The sequence below is a fragment of the Vipera berus genome (assembly GCF_964194415.1).
Source record: "Vipera berus genome assembly, chromosome: 1".
Classification (NCBI taxonomy): Eukaryota; Metazoa; Chordata; class Lepidosauria; order Squamata; family Viperidae; genus Vipera; species Vipera berus.
Genome location: NC_138202.1, coordinates 74,930,561 through 74,957,033, shown reverse-complemented (window position 1 = coordinate 74,957,033; position 26,473 = coordinate 74,930,561). Strand labels below are relative to the sequence as shown.

General features: G+C 41.7%; 1 protein-coding gene and 1 long non-coding RNA gene across 6 annotated transcripts in view; one reads left to right on the top strand and one right to left on the bottom strand.

The window, feature by feature from the left end:
- FUT8 (fucosyltransferase 8) overlaps window positions 1-26,304 on the top strand; it is a 111,935-nt gene extending 85,631 nt beyond the window's left edge. For 3 of the 5 annotated variants that reach the window (XM_081335122.1, XM_081335121.1, XM_081335123.1), the window contains exons 8-11: window positions 2,400-2,646; window positions 7,617-7,793; window positions 10,658-10,808; window positions 21,963-26,297. In XM_081335122.1, coding sequence (XP_081191248.1) covers window positions 2,400-2,646; window positions 7,617-7,793; window positions 10,658-10,808; window positions 21,963-22,280 — 893 coding nt within the window. In that variant the 3' untranslated portion in view covers window positions 22,281-26,297. Of the gene's footprint in view, window positions 1-2,399; window positions 2,647-7,616; window positions 7,794-10,657; window positions 10,809-21,962 lie in introns of all 5 variants that reach the window. The other 2 variants (XM_081335124.1, XM_081335125.1) reach the window with 1 other exon arrangement.
- Window positions 1-26,473, bottom strand: part of LOC308672403 — a 415,494-nt gene that overhangs the window by 159,947 nt on the left and 229,074 nt on the right. The window lies entirely within an intron of this gene.

Below are 26,473 nucleotides of genomic sequence, written 5' to 3'. Positions count from 1 at the left end.
AGCACTCTTAAAATTGCAAAGCTTCTGAAGCGTGATCATCGAACAATCAAGCGTTTCATTCAAAATAGTCAACAGGGTCGCAAGAAGCGTGTGGAGAAACCAAGGCGCAAAATAACTGCCCATGAACTGAGAAAAGTCAAGCGTGCAGCTGCCAAGATGCCACTTGCCACCAGTTTGGCCATATTTCAGAGCTGCAACATCACTGGAGTGCCCAAAAGCACAAGGTGTGCAATACTCAGAGACATGGCCAAGGTAAGAAAGGCTGAAAGACGACCACCACTGAACAAGACACACAAGCTGAAACGTCAAGACTGGGCCAAGAAATATCTCAAGACTGATTTTTCTAAGGTTTTATGGACTGATGAAATGAGAGTGAGTCTTGATGGGCCAGATGGATGGGCCCGTGGCTGGATTGGTAAAGGGCAGAGAGCTCCAGTCCGACTCAGACGCCAGCAAGGTGGAGGTGGAGTACTGGTTTGGGCTGGTATCATCAAAGATGAGCTTGTGGGGCCTTTCCGGGTTGAGGATGGAGTCAAGCTCAACTCCCAGTCCTACTGCCAGTTTCTGGAAGACACCTTCTTCAAGCAGTGGTACAGGAAGAAGTCTGCATCCTTCAAGAAAAACATGATTTTCATGCAGGACAATGCTCCATCACACGCGTCCAAGTACTCCACAGCGTGGCTGGCAAGAAAGGGTATAAAAGCAGGAAATCTAATGACATGGCCTCCTTGTTCACCTGATCTGAACCCCATTGAGAACCTGTGGTCCATCATCAAATGTGAGATTTACAAGGAGGGAAAACAGTACACCTCTCTGAACAGTGTCTGGGAGGCTGTGGTTGCTGCTGCACGCAATGTTGATGGTGAACAGATCAAAACACTGACAGAATCCATGGATGGCAGGCTTTTGAGTGTCCTTGCAAAGAAAGGTGGCTATATTGGTCACTGATTTGTTTTTGTTATGTTTTTGAATGTCAGAAATGTATATTTGTGAATGTTGAGATGTTATATTGGTTTCACTGGTAAAAATAAATAATTGAAATGGGCATATATTTGTTTTTTGTTAAGTTGCCTAATAATTATGCACAGTAATAGTCACCTGCACACACAGATATCCCCCTAAAATAGCTATAACTAAAAACAAACTAAAAACTACTTCCAAAAATATTCAGCTTTGATATTAATGAGTTTTTTGGGTTCATTGAGAACATGGTTGTTGTTCAATAATAAAATTAATCCTCAAAAATACAACTTGCCTAATAATTCTGCACTCCCTGTATGTGTTATGAAAGTTTTACCAAGAAATGCTAGAGTTTAAGGAAAACTATTCAAATTGTGTTGTTACAAGCTTTAGCTTTTTCCTAGCTACATTTTCTATAGATATTTTATGCATTTTAATACTTTATGTACAAGTAGTACTCGATTTACAATCACAATTGGGACTGGAATTTTGTTTGCTAAGCAATGCAGTCATTAAGCAAATCATTATGTGAACAGACTTGATTTTATGACTACTTTTACCTTGGTCATTAAGTAAATCACATGGTTATTAATGAATCTGGGTTCCCCCATTGACCTTGTTTGTCATAAGCTGCCTGCCTAGGTTGCAGATCTCAATGAGGTGACTATAGGGTGTTGCAATTGGTAATGAATCTGAACTGATTGTCAAGCGTCCAAATTATAATCATGTGACCATGGAGGTGGTGTGATTATTGTAACTTTATGAATGACTTATATGTCACTTTTTCATTGCTGTTGTAATTCCAAATCATCATTAAACAACGGGTGGTAAGTTGGGGACAACCTGTAGTGGACAGAGGTGAATTAGTAACCATGGCAATTCATTTTTATCAATCCATGATATTTCTTGCAAATGAATCTAAACCATGGTTGTCCAACCTTTTGGCTTGCCTGGGCCATATTGACTGAAAAGTCTTGGCCACATAAAAATATATAATATAGTTAATATATATTATATTCCTTTATTTTAAATAATTTTCATTATCTTGTTGGGGCACATTACTAGCTGTCCAGGACTGTGAGTTGAACATACCTAATGTAAAGTTTCTGTTCAGTCTATTGGTAACTCTTGAATTTGTGCAGTTGCATGCAAGACAATAATTGAAATGGATACTCAGTCTCAATCAGAAAGTATATATATATATATATATATATATATATATATATATATATATATATATATATATATATATATATATATATATATATATATATATATATATATATATATATATATATATATATATATATATATATATATATATATATATATATATATATATATATATATATATATATATATATATATTCTATATCTTTAATAAAATTTGTAAAATCACCTATTTCTGAAACATTTGATTCTGACCATGTCTTTTCTAGGTGAAATGAATGACAAAAATGTTCAAGTTATAGAATTGCCCATAGTTGACAGTCTACATCCACGGCCTCCATATTTGCCACTGGCAATTCCAGAAGATCTGGCTGATAGACTAATTCGTGTCCATGGGGATCCTCCAGTATGGTGGGTCTCACAGTTTGTCAAATACTTAATTCGTCCACAGCCTTTGTTAGAAAAAGAAATAGAAGAAGTCACAAGAAAACTTGGTTTTAAACATCCAATTATTGGGTAAGTGTTTTATTAAGTCATTAATTTCATAAAGATTGTCATAAACTTTGTTGTTGTTAGCTGCGAAGTCGTGTCCGACCCATCGTGACCCTATGGACAACATTCCTCCAGGCCTTCCTGTCCTCTACCATCTTCTGGAGTCCATTTAAGCTCACGCCTACTGCTTCAGTGACTCCATCCAGCCACCTCATTCTCTGTCGTCCCCTTCTTCTATTGCCCTCAATCTTTCCCAGCATTAGGCTCTTCTCCAGTGAGTCCTTCCTTCTCATTAGGTGGCCAAAGTATTTGAGTTTTAGCTTCAGGATCTGGCCTTCTAAAGAACAGTCAGGGTTGATCTCCTCTAGGACTGACCGGTTTGATCGCCTTGCAGTCCAAGGGACCCGCAGGAGTCTTCTCCAGCACCACAGTTCAAAGGCCTCAATTCTTTGGCGCTCAGCCTTTCTTATGGTCCAACTTTCACTGCCATACATTGCAACTGGGAAGACCATAGCCTTGACTATACGCACTTTTGTTGACAGGGTGATGTCTCTGCTTTTTAGTGTGCTGTCTAGATTTGCCATGGCTTTCCTCCCCAGGAGCAAGCGTCTTTTAATTTCTTGGCTACAGTCCCCATCTGCAGTGATCTTGGAGCCCAGGAAAATAAAATCTGTCACTACCTCCATTTCTTCCCCATCTATTTGCCAGGAATTGAGAGGGCCAGATGCCATGATCTTGGTTTTCTTAATGTTAAGTTTCAACCCAAGTTTTGTACTCTCCTTCTTCACCTGCAACAAGAGGCTCTTTAGTTCTTCTTCACTTTCTGCCATTAGAGTGGTATCATCTGCGTATCTTAGGTTGTTGATATTTCTTCCGGCAATCTTAATTCCAACTTTTGATTCATCTAGCCCTGCCTTTCTCATGATGTGCTCTGCATATAAGTTAAATAGGCAGGGCGACAGTATACAGCCTTGCCGGACTCCTTTCCCAATTTTGAACCAATCAGTGGTTCCGTGTCCAGTTCTCACTGTTGCTTCTTGACCCGCATATAGGTTTCTCAAGAGACAAATAAGATGGTCTGGTACTCCCATCTCTTTAAGAACTTTCCACAGTTTGTTATGATCCACACAATCAAAGGCTTTAGCATAGTCAATGAAGCAGAAGTAGATGTTTTTCTGGAACTCCCTAGCTTTCTCCATGATCCAGCGTATGTTGGCAATTTGATCTCTAGTTCCTCTGCCTCTTCGAAATCCTGCCTGTACTTCTGGTAGTTCTCGATCCACATACTGCTGAAGTCTAGCTTGTAGGATTTTAAGCATGACTTTACTAGCATGAGAAATGAGTGCAATGGTGCGATAGTTTGAACATTCTTTGGCACTGCCTTTCTTTGGAATTGGAATGTAAACTGATCTTTTCCAATCCTGAGGCCACTGTTGAGTTTTCCAAATTTGCTGGCAAATTGAGTGTAGCACTTTTACTGCATTGTCTTTTAAGATTTTGAATAGCTCAGCTGGAATACTGTCACCTCCACTAGCTTTGTTGTTGCTCAGCTTTCCTAAGGCCCACTTCACTTCACATTCTAGGATGTCTGGCTCGAGGTCAGTGACCACCTCATTGTGATTATCAGGGACGTTAAGCTCATTCTTGTATAGTTCTTCTGTGTAATTTTGCCACCTCTTCTTAATCTCTTCTGCCTCTGTTAGGTCCCTGCCATTTTGGTCCTTTATCATGCCCATTTTTGCATGAAACGTTCCCTTCATTTCTCCAATTTTCTTGAAAAGATCTCTGGTCCTCCCTATTCTATTGTTTTCTTCTATTTCTTTGCACTGTTCATTTAAGAAGGCATTCTTATCTCTTCTAGCTATTCTCTGGAATTCTGCATTCAATTGGATGTATCTTTCTTTTTCTCCCTTGCCTTTCGCTTCCCTCCTTTCCTCAGCTATTTTCAAAGCTTCCTCAGACAGCCATTTTGCTTTCTTGCATTTCTTTTTCTTTGGGATGGTTTTGGTTGCTACCTGTTGTACAATGTCGCGAACCTTTGTCCATAGTTCTTCAGGCACTCTGTCTATCAGATCTAATTCCTTAAATCTATTTGTCACCTCTACTGTATATTCAACAGGGATATGATTTAATTCATATCTGAGTGGCCTAGTGCTTTTCCCTACTTTCTTCAGTTTAAGCCTAAACTTTGCAAGGAGAAGCTCATGGTCTGAGCCACAGTCAGCTCCTTGTCTTGTTTTTACTGACTGTATAGAGCTTCTCCATCTTTGGCTGCAGAGCATATAGTCAATCTGATTTCTGTGTTGACCGTCTGGTGATGTCCATGTGTAGAGCCGTCTCTTGGGTTGTTGGAAAAGAGTGTTTGCTATGACCATCGTATTCTCTTGACAGAATTCTATCAGCCTGTGCCCTGCTTCAAACTTGCCTGTTATTCCAGTTATCTTTTGGCTTCCTACTTTAGCATTCCAATCCCCCATGATGATAAGAACATCATTTTTTGGTGTTAGTTCTATAAGGTGCTGTAGTGCTTCATAGAACTGGTCAATTTCATCCTCTTCAGCACTGGTGGTTGGGGCATAGACCTGGACTACTGTGATATTGAATGGTTTGCCTTGGATTCGAACTGAGATCATTCTGTCATTTTGAGGATTGTATCCCAGTATTGCTTTTCCTACTCTTTTATTGACTATGAAGGCTACTCCATTTCTTCTGAAGGATTCTTGCCCACAGTAGTATACCTGATGGTCATCTGAATTAAATTCACCCATTCCTGTCCATTTTAGTTCGCTGATACCTAAGATGTCAATGTTCAGTCTTGTCATCTCTTGTTTGACCACGTCCAGCTTTCCTTGATTCATGGATCTTACATTCCAGGTTCCTATGGAGAAAAAATCTTTACAGCATCGGACTTTCCTTTCACCACCAGACACATCCACAGCTGAGCGTCCTTTCGGCTTTGGCCCAGTCGCTTCATTCTTTCTGGCGCTACTAGTACTAGCCCTCTGCTCTTCCCCAGTAGCATATTGGACGCCTTCCGACCTGAGGGGCTCATCTTCCGGCGTCATATCGTTTTGCCTTTTGGTACTGTCCATAGGGTTTTCATGGCAAAGATACTGGAGTGGTTTGCCATTTCCTTCTCCAGTGGATCACGTTTTGTCAGAACTCTCTGCTATGACCTGTCCGTCTTGGGTGGCCCTGCACGGCATAGCTCATAGCTTCATTGAATTACGCAAGCCCCTTCACGATGACAAGGCAGTAATCCATGAAGGGGGTCATAAACTTACTCATGTTTATTCCCATTGAAATCAGTAGGATTTACTTTTGAAAAAAACATAATTTTCCTCAAACTCATCTTATTTCAGTATTTTCTTTTTCATGTCAAAGCTATTTGGGAATAAAGAAAGCAGTCTTAAACCACTTTTTAAATTTCAAGCTCACTACACAGAATGAGGATCCTGCCCTGTTCACCCCAACATGTTTAATTCAGAAATGCAATGCCCCTGATAATGGAGGCTTCAGTTAGCTTTTATAATTAATGATCATTGATGGTTTCAATAAGTTTAGAAAAACTTTGTTTAAAAGTTGAGAAAGTTATATTTTATGGTTCTGACAGTATAGACCAGCGGTGTCAAACTGCCAGCCCGCGGGCCGGATGCATCATCTGAAAGCCGCGCCCACCCCATTGCCGGCAATGGCAAAATCATCCCGATATGTTGCGCGATGTCACGTGATGTCGTGAGTTTGACATGTCTGGTATAGACAATAAATTATTGGCCTTTCAAATTATTTAGGAAATAATTCTCACCAACATCCAAGTGTCTAATCTTTGTTTTTAAATGGTATTCTTAGAAATGGTATATAAACTAGCAGAACCACATGATCTTGGTTATCAAAAGCACCTACTTATCAGTATTTAGGCTAGTTGACAGATCCTAGGATGTAGCCAGTTTAATCATTTAAGAACTATGAATTGGATTTTTGAAATTTCTATTTGATGCCCACTTTTTTAGAATAGCAGGCTATTGTTTAGGATCTAATCATTATCAAATGAAGGAAATTGCATTATTTTTTATAAATCACATAGGGATCTAATTGCATATTTTGAAGTGGTTTTATGTTTCAGCTCATAAGTATATGGCTATAATCCTAGATTGAATATTTCTTTAATTTTCTTGACTTCACTAAATTTTCTGTGAAATATATTCCTAGACTGCTTCTCTTCCACTTGTAAAAAGAGCTGTCATTTTTCAACATAATTGAAATAAAGTCACCTCTAGAAGAGATGGGGTGCACATAAATCAAATAAATAAGTTTAAAAAAATATTTGTTTTTTAAAAAATAAGTCAAAATAGTCTTATAAGCTATAGCAATTAATCTACCTTGCAGCAATGAATTTCACAAATTGATGATTTAATATATGTGAATAATAAATTCATATATAATAAATGAATAATAAATTTAATTTGTTTACAACCTAACCTAATCAATTTTATTTGGGTTTCTCATGTTTTTAGTTCTAGTATTGCAGTGAGAGAAAAAACACATTTCAATTACATTCCTCATTTAAGTTTGCTTAACTAAAATTTTTCTGACTTTGTAATATTTCCATGTGTTTGATATAAATTGACGTAATGAAGTATAATTGTATTTCTGTGTTTTCATCTGCCTTTTAGAATGAACTTTTACCATTCTAAGAGATAAAAAAATACATTTTCTTAATATGAGATATCTGTTATATATATATTTTTTAAAATGCAGATACATGCAGACCCATACACAGAACAGTCTATGGAATTTTATTCTGTTAAAAAGAGTAGTCTAAATTGAGACGTCACTCACATCTTGCTGGTTGAAAGAAGGAAAGATTTTTGGCAGTTCTTTAAAGCTTTAAGGCCTCCTGACTCTTACTTTTACTCTTGAATTGCCACAAATTATTTGTTCTGAATTAATAAGAGATGTATAAGAGAAATCCCAAGTATCTTTTTATTTTCCAGTATTCACGTCCGTAGAACAGACAAAGTGGGAACCGAAGCAGCCTTTCATCCAATTGAAGAATACATGACACATGTTGAAGAACGTTTCCAACTTCTTTCCCTGAAAAAGCATATTGACAAAAAGCGAGTCTATTTGGCTACAGATGATCCTTCACTATTGCAAGAGGCAAAATCCAAGTAAGGCATCCTGGTACACAGTTTCTGCAAAAGTGGTTTTACATGATGCAGTCATTTAAACAATATGATTTATTCAATGTTACTGTCTTGTTTCAAGGTTTTTCCAAATTTCAATAACTTTATCTCAACATTATTTGAAATCATATCCAAACATTTTTGGTATTTAGGATTGAGGGAAGAGGAAATAGCATTATTTACATCAAGTTTCCTCCCATGGTACTTGATGAAAAAAATTTCTACTAGAGGACTAGACCATAAGAGTACATTTTCTCTGGAAAGAAAAATTTCTTTGCCTTTGTTTCTCAAATCAGTTCATTATGTGTTTAATTTCTGCTGGAATCCTATCTCTATCAGTCACACTTATAAAAACCATTGCCCCCCCATCATTCTCCAGCTTCCATTGAGACATGACAGTGTAAATCATGATTTTCAGTTATACATTAAACCTGTAAGGAAAAATCAGACTGATAGCCCAGATTTCCTGCTTAATTGTTCCTACTCAAGAAGGATAAAAATAGAACTATTTGTCCCTAGGTGCAGAGGTAAGGAAAGCTGGTGGCTACTCAAGATGAAAACTGTTAGGAACTAGGATATAATACTAGAGAGAATATTTAATCAAGAGCTGAATTAGCCAGCCCTTTTCCTATTCTTACACTACTTGACAGAACAATCTGCTGCACTTTGATGGCAGTTTCCAATTAATTCTTATTTGGACATTGTTAGTTTTACTTCCTGTTTGGAAGAAAGACACTCAGATAAATTACAGTATTTTCTTTTAGTTTAAGGAGAGATATCTTCAGATAATTTCTTCCACAATAACTTCATCTGAGAAGTTTGTTAATTACTGGGTTTCATACATCATATCCTACCAGCCATTCGGTGCCCACCTTTGATGCAGCTTCACTGGTCTGCATTGGAATAACTTCTGTTCTCTTCCTATTCATTCTGGCGTAACTTTTTTAATTAATATTGTTTACAAATGAATGGATCATTCCAGCATGACCTTTCCATTAAGCCGATCTTTAATCATATAGTAAATAATGTATGTGAATATTTTCAAAGGTTTATTTGTTTGCTCAAATATGGAAGTTCTTTCAGGTTTGATAAACCACTCTTAGTCCTCTCATATAGTATTACAATAATCCAGGTAATTCCAAGATATAGTATCCTGGGTATGTATGTGATACTATATTTTTTCAGTTGTCCTGGGGCCCACTTTCCCATGTGGAGACTAGAGATTAGTTCTGTGAAAACTGGCTCTTTGTTTCCAGAGTTTGGCCAAAAGGATGATGATGATAACAATAACAACAATGATATTAAAACTGTATAGGTCAAGCTTTCCAGTTCATGAACTGAGTAGCTATTTTTATTTTGAAAGAATAAAAAAAACTTAAAGTCACAATTTTATTGGAAGCCTCACGCATACATATATAGCTTCCATGGGAAGACCTGAACACCAAATGACCAGCAAAGTAAAGATGTCACCACTCCCTAGAACAGGATATTCCAAACTGTGAGGTGTATCACCCTTGGGTAGGTGTAAACAGACTCCAGAAGAACCTTTTCGTTAAACTGTGACAATAAATCCACCTTTCCCAAAGTTTCCCAGTTTCATTACATTGTTTTCATTGTTCATTTGTGTTCATTTTTGTGCTTGGATTTTTAGGGGAGGTATTGGGTTTCCTTAAAAATAAGACCTATCCCCAAAATAAGACCTAGCTTTATTTTTACGTATGTGCCTAGTATAAGCCCTAGTTTTGGGGTGAGGAGCACACGTAAAAATCAAGCGGGGGTCGGGGATGGAGCTGCCCCACGTGCCCCGCATCCGCTTAACCTAGGACTGCTGCAGCCAGGCCTCCCACGCCCCGACACCTGTTGCACTGCTGTCCAAGGAAGCTGTGTGGCACACCGGCGTGCTGCGCCACATGGCGTGTGGCTGTCAACGGCCGCAGAAGAACTTGGGCAGTGGCGCAACAGGCGTCGGGGCGTGGGAGGCCTGACTGCGGCAGTCCTAAAGTAAGCAGGTAAGACATCCCCTGAAAAGACCTGGTGCCTCTTTTGAAGGCAAACAAAATATAAGAGTGGGTCTTATTTTGGGGAAAAAATGGTATATACATTAAGAATCCACTAAAGGGAGGTGTGATAGCAAAAAGTTAGGATCCACTGTGCTAAAATCAGGAGAAAGGCTCTAGCCAAGCAGCTGTGGAAATACCATTAATTAGCAATTAAAATATCTGATCAACCTATCTGATAGTGAAGTAAATTCAAACATTTCTAAATTTCTTGCTGATTCATCTTTGCATTATTTGAATTCTTTCGTATAACAGTAGACGAAGCATAGTTTTCAACCTTAGAAGTCTCCTTTCTTCCCGGTGCCCTTATGGAAGAAGGGCAAACTTGTAAAGAACATACTCAGTTGCAGTGCCTGAGTCCAGTTTCCTGTTGACCAAATGCTTCTCCATGTCTGGATTTAATTTCAGCTTTTTTCTCCCATCCATGTTATTGCACTGATTGTTTCCTTGCTGGTAAATGACAAGTAGCATTTAATATGCATATTAATGATATACAGCTTTAGTTATCTCTTTCAGCAGAAAGGTACCATGATTGATTGTATAAAAGGCTGCCAAGATTGATGGTATAAAATGCTTCAGATACAAGTAGGTTTTATTTCTTATGGAATACAGTCAATTTTCCATTTGTTAGTAAAACTTGTACCAATAAATTAAGTGGCCTTCCTTATTATTCTTAAGTGTCAGTTCAGAACAAGACATCAGAATTCAGTCTTACTTAATAAATTGTGCAAAGATACTACACTCTTCCCTAAAGAAAACTAAAAGCTTGATGCTGTGATGCATTTTTTTCAGATATCCAAACTATGAATTCATAAGTGACAATTCCATATCGTGGTCAGCCGGTCTTCATAATCGATACACTGAAAACTCTCTGCGGGGTGTTATTTTGGATATACACTTCTTGTCTCAGGCAGACTTCCTTGTGTGCACTTTTTCTTCACAGGTAAGCTAATTCCTGTTGCAAAACTTGAGGCAAATTAAAAATCCATAGCACACAGACATAAAATAAAAGATAGTTTTAAATTAACAATCAATAATAATAACACAATAGAATTACCAATAAATTGGTATTTTAAAAATTCATTGTAGAAATTAACAAGAAAACATATCCTTTGCAAATAAATATAAAACAGTTGAAGGGTTCTCTTTCTGAATAATCATGGAAATTGGAAAGAATAAGTAGAATTTTAATTTTTTAGCATTAGTAAAAACTGTTATTTTGCTGTAGTTTGGGACAAACAAACCAAATGAAGTATTTCTTAATGAATCTTATATCTGCGGTATTGCTGCAAAATGGCTAGTATTTTAACTGTTAGTAATAGCCGCTAGTTTAGAGGATGCCAATGTATATTATTACATTGATATTTCAGAATCAAGGGCAAAAATATGCTTCAGACCATAAATGTACTACCTGGTTACAGTTTCTTATAACCAAATATATATTTCCCTGAAATTGCACAGCAGCTTCAGAGCTCAGTTTCATGAATCTGGTAAAGGGACCTGCAGTCACATCTTACACATCTTTGAATTGTGAAGCACTTTTTGCTTTTTGCAACTGAAGTACTAAAGGCAAAATTTTAATTAATAGATTATCTGCCTCTTAAAAGTGTATTACCCAACTGCACATGATAACAACATAGAAGCATTTCCTTTATCGAATACTATGGATGATTTGCTAGGAACATTGTGATCACTAGTCCTGGATATCTCTAAGTACACTAAACAAAATTGGACTGTATTACCAAACAATTCATTGATTTTTGTTTTTAAAAGCAATATATTCTGAAGCATAGGCATCATACCAACTTTTGATTTGTATCTACAGGACAATATATATCTGTTTTGAAATGCCAGGTGTTCTTTTTTTTATTTATCAAATTTCAGTTAAGTTACCCATTGATTATAAATGGATTGTTTCAACATTTTATCTTTTAAAAAATAGTACTTCACTGTGAACATCACAGAGGTATTATTGCCGAAATAGTTTTTATAGGTTTTATATCTTGTGTGCTGGGGAGGACTGAACGTTCTTGGTTCAATTCTGTCTTTCTTTCCGCCTTCTTGTCTTTCAGCTCCTGGCTTTTTAGCTTCACTATATTTGGGGTTTTCTTCCTATCTTAGTCTGCCATTGTTCCTAGCAAATCATCCATAGTATTCAATAAAGGAAATGCTTCTATGTTGATATCATGTGCAGTTGGGTAATATACTTTTAAGAGGCAGATAATCTATTAATTAAAATTTTGCCTTTAGTACTTCAGTTGCAAAAAGCAAAAAGTGCTTCACAATTCAAATGTAAGATGTGACTGCAGGTCCCTTTACCAGATTCATGAAACTGAGGCTTGAATTTTAGCCAGATTTCCAGTTTTTCTTTCAACAAATTTAGAGTACATATTTGATTTCCGAAATCACACACCTTTCTGTATGCTCAATGACAGATGCTTCATTGTAACAATTGTAATATAATAGATTTAAAACTTCCTTAATAGCATCTATCATGTCTCCCCATCTATCATGGTGTCTGACAGAATATCAGATAACCTCTGCATAAATGATGTACTCCTTGATTCGTTTTTCATGCTTTTTACAACCTTAGTAGTTTCACTCAGGAACACCTAACAGATGGGCTTCTTGTTTTGCACAATTTCTGGAAAGTGTGCTTAAATAAGCTATTAGGAATACTAGAAACTCATTAGTGCTACATCCTAGCAGAGAATGCTTTGATCCTCACAATCATCAGGAACAAAACAAGCACAGTTAGTGGGGGGAGGGAGTGAGAAAGGCTCTATTTGCACCATCAGCTCTCTTCCTCTGCTTTGCATCCAGCTTTAAAATTCCATCATAGTAACACATGTCTATGTTAGTGCCTTTGAGTTAGCTTTTTGACCCCAGGCGACTGCCCGGTCCAGCAGTTTTCTTGGCAAGGTTTTTTGGAAGTGGTTTGTCATTGTCTCCTTCCTGGGCTTGAGAGAGAGTGACTAGTCCAAGGTCCCCCAGCTGACTTTGTATTTAAGGCAGGGCTAGAACTAATGATCTCCCAAGGCCTGATGTGTGGCCTTAACCAGTAGATCAAACCTGCTCTGTACTTTAACATGGTATCAGGAAAAAAAACACACAGTTTGGATCTGCTCAAAAACAGCCAATTTACTTTCTGTTGTTTTTCATTTGTTTGTTGTGGTACAGTGTAAATTAAAGTGATCTCAGGCATAACCGCCTGAAGATGGGTTGGCAGCATAGGTTCTCAAACAGTATGTGGTAGACTTCAGGTCGGCTTAGAATTTTACAATTAAAATAAAGTAGGTGCAGGGTTCAATAAAGATGATAGCTGTCAGAAGAATTTTAACCTATTTTCTCTTTCCCATGATCCTGAAGGATAAAGCTCTAGAGCAGGGGTGTCAAACTCAATTTCATTGAAGGCCGCATCAGCATTGCGGTTACCCTCAGGGGGGCGGGTGGGTGTGCCCTGGGTGGGCATGGCCAGAGTGCGTATGGCCTACTGGTTGGGCATGGCCAGCTCTACATCGTTGGCATCAAGGGTGCCTATGGGGGCCTGGGCAGGAGTGGGACAGATCTGAGGGTCTCTGGCAGAAGGAGGGTCTCTGGGCCAGGGCCAAAGCAGCGGGGGCCATTCCCTTACTGTTTCCAGGATGGCTTCGCGGGCCGCATGGAACCAATTTGCGGGCCGGATCTGGCCCGCGGGCCTTGTGTTTGACATGTCTGCTCTAGAGCTGTTATTTAAGCAGGGCAGAGAAAATTACCTCATTAGAATCCATTACAAACTTTACTTCAAAGTAGAGTTAGGGAAGAGAGGAGTTTTTATGTAGAGCAGTGTTTCTCAACCTCAACCAACTTAAAGATATGAACTTCAATTCCTACACTTTCCCCGCCAGTACAGATGGTCCTTGACTTATAATAGTTCATTTAGTGACCGTTCAAAGTTACAATGGTACTGAAAAAAATGACATGACCATTTTTCACATTTACAACTGTTGCAATATCCTTGATCAAAATTTGGGTGCTTGGCAACTTGTTCATATTTATGACAGTTGCAGTGTTCCAGGGTCATGTGATCACCTTTGCGACCTTCTGACAAGTAAAGTCAATGGGGAAACCAGATTCACTTAACAATTGTAGCAAGAAAGGTCGTAAAATGGGGCAAAATTCACTTAACAAATGTCTCACTTAGCAACAGAAGTTGCTAAGGTTGAGGTTGTAAGTCAATTGAGGTTGTAAATCAAAGACTACCTGTGTGCATCTTAAAAGTGCTGACATCGAGAAACACTTATCTAGACCATGACTGGAATGGAAAGGTTTAAAAGGCATCCCCAAATTCATAGTCCAAATTGTATTCTTTGCTCTTGTTCTTTTATTTGGCAAAGATGCATTTCAGCTAATATTGTGACATTAGCTCACATTACTAATGCTGTAGTTAGAATAGTCTTCTTTTTTTCTCCCAATCACCACAAATGAGATTATTTTATTTAAAAAGGGATTAGGAGAAATTGGAACTTAGCCTATGAAGAAAGATTGAAGGAAGCTTAGTCGTGAGGTCAGGTGTTGATGTAATATGATAGAACCCTTTAAATATCTGACATAGGATGTGAAGACATGTTTTCTCTCATTTCAGAGTGCAAGACAGCTAAATGTTAAAAAAAGTTTCCTTATACAGTAGCTCATTCATGGAGCCAGCAGTTATGCTGAGAATAATGGACTCCCTTTTATAGAGTATATTCAAGTGGAAGCTATAGAACCATTTGTTTTGCACGTCATCCTGACAGTTATCTTGGAGTTGCCTGTCATGCAAGATCTCATGTACAAGAAGCAGAGGTCTAGGTCCCTTGAGTCTGGGACTACTGCAACGCTCTCTACGTGGGGCTTCCCTTGAAAACCACTTGGAGGCTCCAGCTGGTACAGAATGCAGCCGCGAGAGTTGTCTTGGGAGTTTCCCGGTACTCCCATGTTACACCTTTGCTCCGCGAGCTGCATTGGCTACCAGTTGTCTTCCGGGTGAGGTTCAAGGTTTTGGTAATGGTTTTCAAGGTCCTACATGGCATGGGTCCGGAGTACCTCGGGGATCACCTGCTGCCGGCGTCAACTTCCCTCCGCCCTGTGCGTTCCCACAGAGAGGGCCTCCTCAGGGTGCCACCGGTCAGAGAATGTCGGCTGGTGGCCCCCAGGGGGAGGGCCTTCTCTGTGGGTGCCCCGGCTTTATGGAATCAGCTGCCGGTTGAGCTCCGGATGGCACCTGACCTTCGCTCCTTCCGACGCGGTCTGAAGACCTACCTATTTGAACAAGCCGGCCTGGCCTGATGGGGGATGTGCTGGGGTTTTTATTGGGGATTTTTATATTATTCTACTGTTTTTAGCTCGGGCTCTTATTTAATTCTTTTTTAATTTTTGTATTCTGTATTTTTATATGTGCCCTGTTCACCGCCCTGAGTCCTTCGGGAGAAGGGCGGTATACAAATATAATAAATGAAATGAAATGAAATTCTGAGAAATTGACGAAAGTCCACTCAAAAACTGAACTTGATCCAATAGAACTATATGATAAAGATTCTGTAGGCTCCATTAATACTCTGAATGGTTTAATGAAGGATATGTGCTAATTTTGTTGTAGCAAGGTTTTGAAGAATTATAAAAAAATCAGAAGGGAGCTATATCAGACTTGTAAGCCTATCAAATGTAGAGCACTGTGACTGAAGTCATCACTGTAATCATGACTATTTAAGGGAAAACATCCATTCTTAATAAATTAGAGGTGAATTATTAACAAGTAGAATGGATTGAAAACAGTCAAACAATACCTCCTTGTTCTGTACCAGCCTGCTACCGGCCTTGCAGAAAGGCAACCCCTGTACAAACGGCAGAGGCTGGAAAACGTCTGCCAAATTTATTATACAAACAAACAAAACATGAAACAAGATACCGGAGCTTGATCCTCTATCGGAGCGGTTGCTTTCAGCAAACCAGCCCTCCCCCAAACACTCCCTTTATAAGAGTTCAGGGCGTGGCCTCTCTTTGCCTCCTTCCGAGAAGTCCCACAGCCTTTCTCTGCTTGCTCCTACTTGACTGCCTCCTGCGTCGGGCGTCCTTGAACAGGGCCAGCTGTGGGTCATCTTCATCCACACTGTCGAGCTCATGCAGCTGGGTCTCCACCAAGTAAGAGGGGCCTGGCTGAGGGCTCTGCGGAGCCTCCAAGCCATCATCAGCAAGTTCTTCTTCAACACCCCCCTCCTCCCCCTCATCTGAGTCATCCGAGTCATCCGACCCAACTGCCGAACCCACAGGCTGACCCTGAATCACAACACTATCCCGCACCGCAGGGCCCTTCCCCCGGGGCTGCCGATCCGGATGCGGACGGGATGGGAATTGTTCATGAAAAGCAGTCACCAACGCAGGGGCATGAACGGCGGTCGCGTCTTCCCAGGTGAAGTCCTCTGGTCCGTAACCTTTCCATTCGATCAGGTACTGGAAACGACCTTTCAGCCAACGGGAATCCCTGATGCTGGCGACCTCGTACTCGGGGGTGCTGCCTCCATCACGAGGTCCTGATGGGGGAGGTTCCGCTCGGCGGAGTGGACAAGCCGGTTGCTCGGGGACCAACAGAGACCGATGAAAGACTGGGTGCACGCGCAGGGAACGTGGCAGAGTTAAGCGATAGGCGACCGGATTGATGACAGCCTCGACTGGGAACGGTCCTAAATATCGGTGATCTAACTTTCTCACCGGCCGTGTTGACGGTAGGTTCCTGGTGGACAACCAGACCCGATCCCCCACCGATAGTGGAGGCGTATCCCGTCTTGACCGATCAGCAAACCTTTTGTAATCGGCCTTGGCCTTCTCCAACTGACGTCGCACCAATCGATGGATCGCCTGTAACTCTGCCATGAAGTCGTTCGCTGCCGGCTCCGGTGAGTCCACGGGAGAAAGGGGGAAAAACCGGGGGTGATAACCCACATTGGCCAAGAACGGTGTCATCTGTGTGGAGGTGTGCTGCGAATTGTTAAATGCAAACTCAGCTATGGCCAGATAGTCCACCCAATTGTTCTGCTGCAGATTGACGTAGCAGCACAGATATTGTTCCAGGATACCGATGACCTTCTCGGTTCCCCCGTCAGTTTGAGGATGATGCGCGAGAGGCAAATCTTGATATCCAACGCATGCATCAACTCCTGCCAGAAGCGGGCTGTAAACTGGGCCCCCCTATCGGAGACGACTCTATCAGGGAGGCCGTGCAGCCGATACACCTGCTGAATGAACATACGACTAGTGGCGCGGGCTGACGGTAAGCCGCGACAGGGGATGAAGTGCGCCATCTTGGTCAGCATGTCCACCACCACATACACTGTCGTGAAACCAGAGGATGGGGGTAAATCCGTCAGAAAGTCCATGGACACAGCCCCCCAGGGTCTTTTGGGTGTTGGCAAGGGCTGCAGGCTGCAAGGGCTGCAGTAATCCAGGCGGGGCCCCTGTCGCTGACTTAGCCTGCCTGCATGGGATGCAGGAGGTGACATAGGACTGGACGTCGTGTCGGACTCGGGGCCACCAGAAGGTACGGGAGACCAGGTTCAGGGTCTTGAACAGGCCAAAATGCCCCGCTGCCGGGTTATCGTGACACTGGCTGAGGATGAGTCCCCTGAGTGGCCCTCCCGGAACATAGAGCCGGTCACGATAATACAAGAGTCCATCCGTGACCGTCCAAGGCGAATCTGGCCCCACCTCCTCCTTCCGCTGAGCCACCCACACCTCCTGCTGCTGTGCCTCCCGGATCCGAGCCCGTATATCAACCGGCTCCCGTACCGCAGCAAAAGACTCAACGGGGATCACTGTCCTGGGCAGAAGCTTGTCTTCCACTCGGGTATATTCGGGCTTCCTGGACAGAGCATCCGCTCTTTGATTGTGCCCGCTTGGTATGTACCGAACCCGGAAGTCAAACCTCGCAAAGAAAAGAGACCACCGGATCTGGCGTTGGTTCAAATTCCGAGCGGTCTGCAGGCTTTCCAGATTCTTATGGTCCGTCCGGACCTCGATTTGATGCCGCGCTCCCTCCAGATGATGCCTCCAGGCCTCGAACGCCGCTTTGATGGCCAGCAGCTCCTTCTCCCAGATCGTATAATTGCGCTCCGAAGGGTTCAGTTTTCGTGAATGATACGCGCAAGGGAAAAGGGTACCGCTGGGCGTCGTTGCCTGGAGTAACACTGCCCCAATTGCAATGCCGGAGGCGTCCGCCTCCACGACAAACGGCCGTTGCAGGTCAGGATGCTTCAAGATGGGCTCCTTCATGAAGGCTTCCTTCAAAGACTGGAAAGCCTGTTGTTCTGGTGCGTTCCACTGGAACCGAGTCTTCTTCTGCAGGAGCCGGGTGAGGGGGGCTGTCAAGGCAGCAAACCCAGAGATGAAAGTTCGGTAATAGTTGGCAAATCCAAGAAGTCGCTGAACATCCTTCACGCGACGCGGGGGTTGCCAACTCTGCAAAGACTCAACCTTACTCGGCTCCATGACGATGCCCTCAGGAGAAATGCGGTGACCCAGGAAATCGATGGTCACCCGGTAGAACTGGCACTTCTCCAACTTGGCAAACAGCCGATGTTCTCGGAGTCGCTGCAGGACCTGACGGAGATGCTGATGGTGCACCTCACGCGACGGGGAGTAGATCAGGATGTCGTCCAAGTAGATCACGACAAACTGGTCCAACAAATCCCGGAAAATGTCATTCATGAAATGCTGAAACACAGCGGGGGCGTTGGTCAGGCCAAACGGCATCACCGTGTACTCGAAATGTCCATAGCGAGTACCAAACGCCGTCTTCCACTCATCACCCGGCCGAACCCTGACGAGGTTGTAAGCTCCACGCAGGTCCAGTTTCGTGAAGATCTTAGCCTCCCGGAGTCGGTCCAAGAGCTCGGGGATGAGGGGCAGCGGGTAACGGTTGCGCACCGTGATGGCGTTGAGTTTCCGGTAGTCACAGCAAAGCCGTAACTCGCCCGACTTCTTTTTGACGAAGAGCACGGGTGCAGACAATGGCGAGGACGAGGGCCGGATGAAACCGCGAGCCAAATTCTTCTCCAGAAAGTCCCGCAATGCAGCCAACTCGGGCTCCGACATGGAGTACAAACGCCCCACTGGGAGAGGCGCATCAGGGACTAAATCAATGGGGCAGTCATAGGGCCTGTGCGGGAGTAATTGATCCGCCTCTGTCTCGCTGAACACATCAGCAAAGTCGGACAGTTCGGGAGGCAAGGAAACCCCTGGGGAACCCTCCACCTGGCCGGCACAGATATGGCGGGAGTGGTCCACGCACTGCAAGCTTGGGAAGGTGACCAAGTTCTGTGACCAATAGATCTGTGGGTCATGCGCCCGGAGCCACGCCAGTCCCAAGACCACGGGGAAGTGCAGATTGAGGTGATATAGAACTGGATGGCCTCCACATGGGAACTGATGGCCATACATAATGGTTGCGTGGCGGCCGTAATAGGCCCAGACAGGAGCACTCGACCATCGATAGTCTCCACTAACATGGGCGGATCCACCGGGCACTGGGGAACAGCCCATTTGGCCACAAATGCTGAGTCCATAAAGTTTGTGGTGGCCCCAGAGTCAATTAAGGCATGGACTGGAATCCCCTCTGGCTTGCCAGGAAGGATCAAACGTGCCTCCAAAATCAAATGCCGAGGAGGTCCACAGGCAGCATCGGAAAGACGTCGCTCAGTGTTGTTGTGGGACGCCCGATCTATCACACCGTCTAGATCGGGCTCGGGGCGTTTCCCGACAGAAAAGTAGGGGACTTTCTCGGGGCAGGCTCGGTCACTGATGCCCGCTGTCGCTTCTTTGGGCAAAAAGCAGCCAAATGTCCAGGGTCCCCACAGTAAAAACACAACCCCCCCGATCGTTGTCTGTTCATTTCAGTCACCGATAGACGAGACCTGGCGGCACCCAGCTCCATTGGCTCCTCCCTTTGAACTGGGGGCTCACGCACAACAGGGGCAGCAGGGGTCTGTGGGGTGGCACGGCGACTCCTTCGCTGCTGCAACCGAGCATCGATCCGCAGGCAGAGATGGATCAGCCCATTCAAGTCTGAGGGAATATCCACACGGGCCAGCTCATCCAACATCTCCTCCGACAATCCATCCTGGAAGGCATCCACGAGCGCAGCCTCATTCCAGGCGGAATCCTGGCTAAGCAGCCGGAAATCGCTGATATAGCCCTGTAGGGGGCGTTGACCCTGCCTCAGAGCTTTCAGACGTCGAGTGGCAGTCTGCGTCTTAATAGGGTCCTCATACATCTGACGCATATGGTCACAAAACCCCACAAAGTTGTCCAACAATGGGCTAGGTTGAGCCAGCAGAGGCGTGCCCCACCGAGCTGCATCACCCGAAAGAAGGCTTAACACAAACCCCACCTTATCCCGGTCAGTGGGGAAATCAGCTGCTCTCACGCTGATAAAGAGCTGGCATTGTCCCAGGAAAGCAGGAAACAGTTCTGGAGTACCTGTAAATTTATCCGGCATTGCAACTTGGCATTTTCTCCTGGGTGGGGGTGCAGCATGAACCTGAGCTTGCAGTTGAGCCACCTGAGCTGCCAGCAAAGTGAGTTGCTGGGTGAGCTGGGCATTCTCGGCACGTAGCTGCTCCATAATATTAGTAAGGGGTGGGAGGCTGAAAGCAAACTGTTCTGTACCAGCCTGCTACCGGCCTTGCAGAAAGGCAACCCCTGTACAAACGGCAGAGGCTGGAAAACGTCTGCCAAATTTATTATACAAACAAACAAAACATGAAACAAGATACCGGAGCTTGATCCTCTATCGGAGCGGTTGCTTTCAGCAAACCAGCCCTCCCCCAAACACTCCCTTTATAAGAGTTCAGGGTGTGGCCTCTCTTTGCCTCCTTCCGAGAAGTCCCACAGCCTTTCTCTGCTTGCTCCTACTTGACTGCCTCCTGCGTCGGGCGTCCTTGAACAGGGCCAGCTGTGGGTCATCTTCATCCACACTGTCGAGCTCACGCAGCTGGGTCTCCACCAAGTAAGAGGGGCCTGGCTGAGGGCTCTGCGGAGCCTCCAAGCCATCATCAGCAAGTTCTTCTTCAACACCCCCCTCCTCCCCCTCATCTGAGTCATCCGAGTCATCCGACCCAACTGCCGAACCCACAGGCTGACCCTGAATCACAACACTCCTAAAATAGTAGCTGATAGAGAAGACACATTAGATGACAGTTTCAGGATTTTGTACATTATGAAATATAGTACAGATAGTCCTCGACCATAATTGAGCCCATTGCTAATCAAGACAGTTGTTAAGTGAGTTTTGCCCCACCTTTCTTGCCACAATTTTAAGTGAATCATTGCAGTTGTTAAGTTAGTAACATGGTTGTTAAGTGAACTTGGCTTCCTCTTTGACATTTGCTTGTCATAAGGTTGCAAAAGTGATGACATGACCCCAGGCTATGGCAACTGTCATAAATACATGCCAGTTGCCAAGTGTCCGAATTTTTACCAGCCCGTGGGGATGCTGCAATAGTCATAAGTGAAACAGTGATAAGACGCTTTTTTCAGTGCCATTATAACTTCAAATGGTCAGTAAATAAACAGTTGCAAGTCGAGGATTACCTGTAAAAGAGTAAGGAGAGTTGCATTCCATTACATTATTGAATATGTGTTAAGAATAAATAGAAGAAAAATATATTTCAGTTTGGAGGAGATGGATAAATTATATTCAGAACAAATATGGGACTAAAAAGTTCCATTTAGCTTATGAGTAGATTTTAGTGGGATATTGTTATTGGTACTTTGTAGTTATGTTAAAGGGGAGTTAAAGCACATTATGAATTTGGTTAATTGTATATTATGCATAATTTTATTTTAGAATATGATTATTGTAACTATAATCCTGTATTTAGCTCTGGGAAGTGGGGGGGGAAGTGGGCGGGTTTGGGGTGGGAGGGATTTGGGGATATATTGTAAAATTTTGTTTTTGTAAAACTTTAATAAAAAAAGAATAAATAGAAGAAAAGTCTAATAATACACATTTCTTTTAGATATGATTAATTAATGGGCAAATGCTAAATAATACAAACCTGTTAATATTTTCTCTTTATTTTTCTAGGTTTGTCGAGTGGCTTATGAAATCATGCAGACATTACATCCTGATGCATCTGCCTATTTTCATTCTTTGGATGATATTTATTATTTTGGGGGACAGAATGCCCACAACCAGATTGCAATTTATGCTCATCATCCTCAAACTGCTGATGAAATTTCTATGGAACCTGGAGATATAATTGGTGTTGCCGGAAACCACTGGGATGGCTATTCCAAAGGCATCAATAGAAAATTAGGGAGAACAGGTTTATACCCTTCCTATAAAGTAAAAGAGAAAATTGAGACAGTCAAGTATCCTATATATGAAGAGGCTGACAAATAAAGGCAAGCAAAATAATTCATAGCAACTTTTACTTTGAACTATTACAACCAACCATATTGTTGACTTTTGTAGGATGTGAATTTGCATTTTAACATATGGTTAAAATGAAAGCCTTTTACTGTTCAGACTGGATGCACAGCGTGGAACAATTTGATAGGGCACTGTTTGAACTTTGTTATATGCACACTGCACACATGCACACTGATACACATTCAACAGGAACTATTGTTTTATACTCTGTCTTTCTGAGAATATGTCCCTCTCATGAATCATATATGAATTCTGGGCTCAGTTCTTTGCCATTAATAAACTATAAGACTTTTAACATTGCTGCATTATGTAATTTAAGTGACATGAGCATATTTTGTATGTGCAGAATATAAAATATGGTGCCTCTTTTTGAAAGACCAGTGACATTTTAGAAGAGCCATGTCTCGTTCTCCTGATGGGCAAGAATTATGCTTGCCTTTCACTGATGTTGTTTTGTCCACTCAATGTGCTCCAACCAACAGATTTAAATAATCAGAACAGATATTTCTTTACAGGATTTTTGTTAGCAATTTCATTCATTAATTCACCTCATCATTAATTAAAAAATACATCCAACTATACAATAATTGTCTGGTAGAAATTTTTGTAAAATTATGCCATGAACTGATTCTTTAGTACTGTTTCTGGACATTGTCTTTGATAACAAAAAATAAATTAAAAATGAATGGTTGGAGTGCTACAAGTAATATGTTTTTAAAATTAAGAAGACTTTGTTGAATGGAATATATTTCTATTCTTTTCTTAAGAAATCTCTGAAATTTCATGCAGTATATTTTGGTATCCTTGATTAGTACAGAGGCTGTCTGTGTCTATTGATTCCTTATTTGGCAGAGAGCCAAAGGCCCCGTATCTTCTCTTACAAGTATTGTGTTGAGAAAATCTTTTCTATTTCTGATGTGTTGTTTTCTATACTACTTCTATACTATTTAGTCAGCATTGCCAAACATGGAAAATCATAAAAATGGAGGTCCAACACCAACTTAGGGATTGCTGCTCTTCTGATTTTGTATTAATATAGCAACAAATGGTTTTCATAACCTCTTACGTAGTAGGCCTGGGTTGGCTTTCCCCATTACTGCACAGGGACACCAGTGAGATAATTTCTATCCATCAGGGTAGAAAAACTGGTGGGCAGGACAAGATAGAAATTCATCCTTGAATGTGTCAGAGGTTCTTGTAAGAAGTGGGTTTTATCTGCAGTTGATTTTCAGCAGTGATGGGTTTTCCCCCCTCCCAGTACATAACTATGGAGTAAATTGATAGATTTTCATTTAAGACTTTTTTTAAAAAAAAATGATGCCCTATCTTACCCAAAATCAATTGAAAGCTCCATCTGCATATTGAGGTAGTTGGGTTCTTGATTATATATAACCTGTCATGACCTTCCCACTTATTTTAAAAGGAGTTATACTGTCCAGGTTAATAGATGAAATTGTATCACAGATATTTTTTTCTACAAATAGAGTAGAGAAGAGCAGTAACTCAGTCCCAACATAGAATGCCTGGAGGTAGTGGAACAGGTAGGTTTCCGTAACCTTCTATGGCAGACATGTCAAACAGAAGGCCCGGGGGCCAGATCCGGCCCGCAAAGTGGTTTCATGTGGCCCACGAAGCCATCCTGGAAACAGTGAGGGAATGGCCCCCACTGCCTTGGCCCTGGCCCAGAGACCCTCCTCCTGCTAAAGACCCTCAGATCTGTCCCACTCCTGCCCAGGCCCCCATAGGCACCCTTGATGCGAACGATGTAGAGCTGGCCATGCCCACCCAGTAGGCCATACGCACTTTAGCCACACCCACCCAGTAGGCCACACCCACCCGGCCCCCTGAGGGCAACCGCAATGCTGATGCGGCCCTCAATGAAATTGAGTTTGACACCCCTGTTCTATGGTAACTGTGTTTGGAAGTTTACCCCCTTCTTTTTATATCAGTAGAACTATTTTCTCTAATTATTTGCATGGAAGGAAAAGTTACATTTGCCTACCTCTCTCTGTCTCTTCTCTAGCATTATTGTTACTGCTTTCATATGTACATACAGTACTAGTCCCTCTATCTTTATCCTTTTTTTCAGCTGCTTGCTTCCCTGCCTCTCTGAATGTGTTTCCCCCTCCATGCCTTTTATCTTCCTCACATCTGAGAGAAAAGAGCAGTGGGAGCATAACTTTGCGTCTCCACAATTACCAGTTTCACATAGTCATCCTTCCACCCCTTTCAATCTTATCAAGAATGCTTTTTAATAATGCCAAATATGCCGACACATACCCCAAATGTCACATATCGTTCAGTGGCCTAAAGTGACATTTGTTTTAGATAATGAATCAGAAAAACAAAACAGTTCATTACTATGGAATAGTAAAAAATACTGTTTGGGACTGATTATTAAAATATATATTTCTGTTTTTAAAGTGCCTGTTAATATTGAAGCTTAACCTTTGAATTTAGATCATGCTGATACCAATTCGGTGTCAGAATGCAGTCTTCATCTCTCCATTGGATTCAGATGCCCCAAACATGTATCTGTGCTTTAATGTTCTGATTCTTGGATAAAGTGTCATTTGCTTGATGCAGTTTACAGAGTGTAATTTCACCTCCTGATGATAAGGGTTAATGGAAAAGCACTTCTAGTATCATATTAGAACTTTCTTTGAACACATGAGCACTTTGTAGCATCAGCTGTTCCAATGTATTTTTATTTGAGCAAATATATCATTTTCCCTATGTTTATGAAATTACAAATTCTAATTACCATTAGCAGAAAAGCACTGTGTTTTTGATCATCTTCTGTAAATATTTTTAAATATTATTAAGAAACATAATTTGGTACTTTGATAAAAGTTATGGTTGTGTTGTAACTGTTCACATTTCAATGATGACTTATCCTGGAGAGACAACCATCTCCGAGATAAACTTTAATTGTGAAAAAAAGTTGTTAATTTAAAAGCAGCATGTTAATTCAGAAATCCCATCTATTTAGGTTTAAGGATATCCATGTGATCTATCCTAGTGAATATACATCAGCATTTCCTCCAGATGTGTTGTGACTATAAATCCACTCACTCTCAGCTAAGAGGACAGCAGGTTGGGAAGGGTAGGTGCAGATGCGCAGGCACAACATGAAAAACATTAACTCAGTCTCCCTTTCATGAATGTGATGAGTAAAATGTGTCCTCTTATAATATTTATAACAGCAAGTTGTGAAGCCCTCAAAATTGGTAAGTTTGATGACTACATCATTCCCATCAGAAGATTAGAGTCACTTTAGGAAATCAGCATAAAAATAAACATATGCTTGTTTTTACAAATAGTCCAATTTTGAAGTCTTAATCCACTTCTACTTTCCACCCAGTCAGTTTCTTTGGAATATAGCAGAAGTGACTAGCTTTTCTCATAGCAGCATCAGAGTGCCCCTCATATCACTCAGCATGCCCCTCTCACCAGCCTTGTCCAAGACGCAACAACATGTAAGATTGCAATGCCAGTATGGTCCTTTGAGACTGAATTTCAGATCTCCCAGATTTTTCAGAGTCATTTGTGCAGTTTTCCTTTTTTTATTTACTTGAGAATAAGGCCATTTTATCATAATTTTCTTGGTATGTGATAGTAGTAAGAGCTTCTTGGCTTACTCTCATATATGCATTGAAGCTTATTGCTCCTCTCTAAGTCAGGGAGCCAACTTTTTACATGTATAAATTATTTATTAGCTCCACTCCATTGAAAAATAGCTTTTCCCTGAGGAAATGGCAGAAAATGGATCATGTTTGAATAGCTGTATGATCTACAGTATTATGATCTATTTCATTAAGACTATTCATCAGATCTTTATAAATACACCCAAAAACTCCACAGTCACCCTACTCTATCATAGCAGTATTGGCCCTTGCAGAGAAAATGTCCAAAACTCATCACTGGGTGACATACCACCCAAAATGACCCAAAGGTGCTGTTTTTTTAAGGAGGCAGCTGGACTTTCTTGTGTTTCTTGTGAAGATGTTTCGCTTCTCATCGGAGAAGCTTCTTCAGCTCTGATTGGATGGTAGGGAGTGGAAGGATTTATATTGCTTGCAGACAGATGGTCATTTGCGTTCCTTTAGAGAATGTTGATCATCTGTCTGCAAGCAATATAAATCCTTCCACTCCCTACGTCT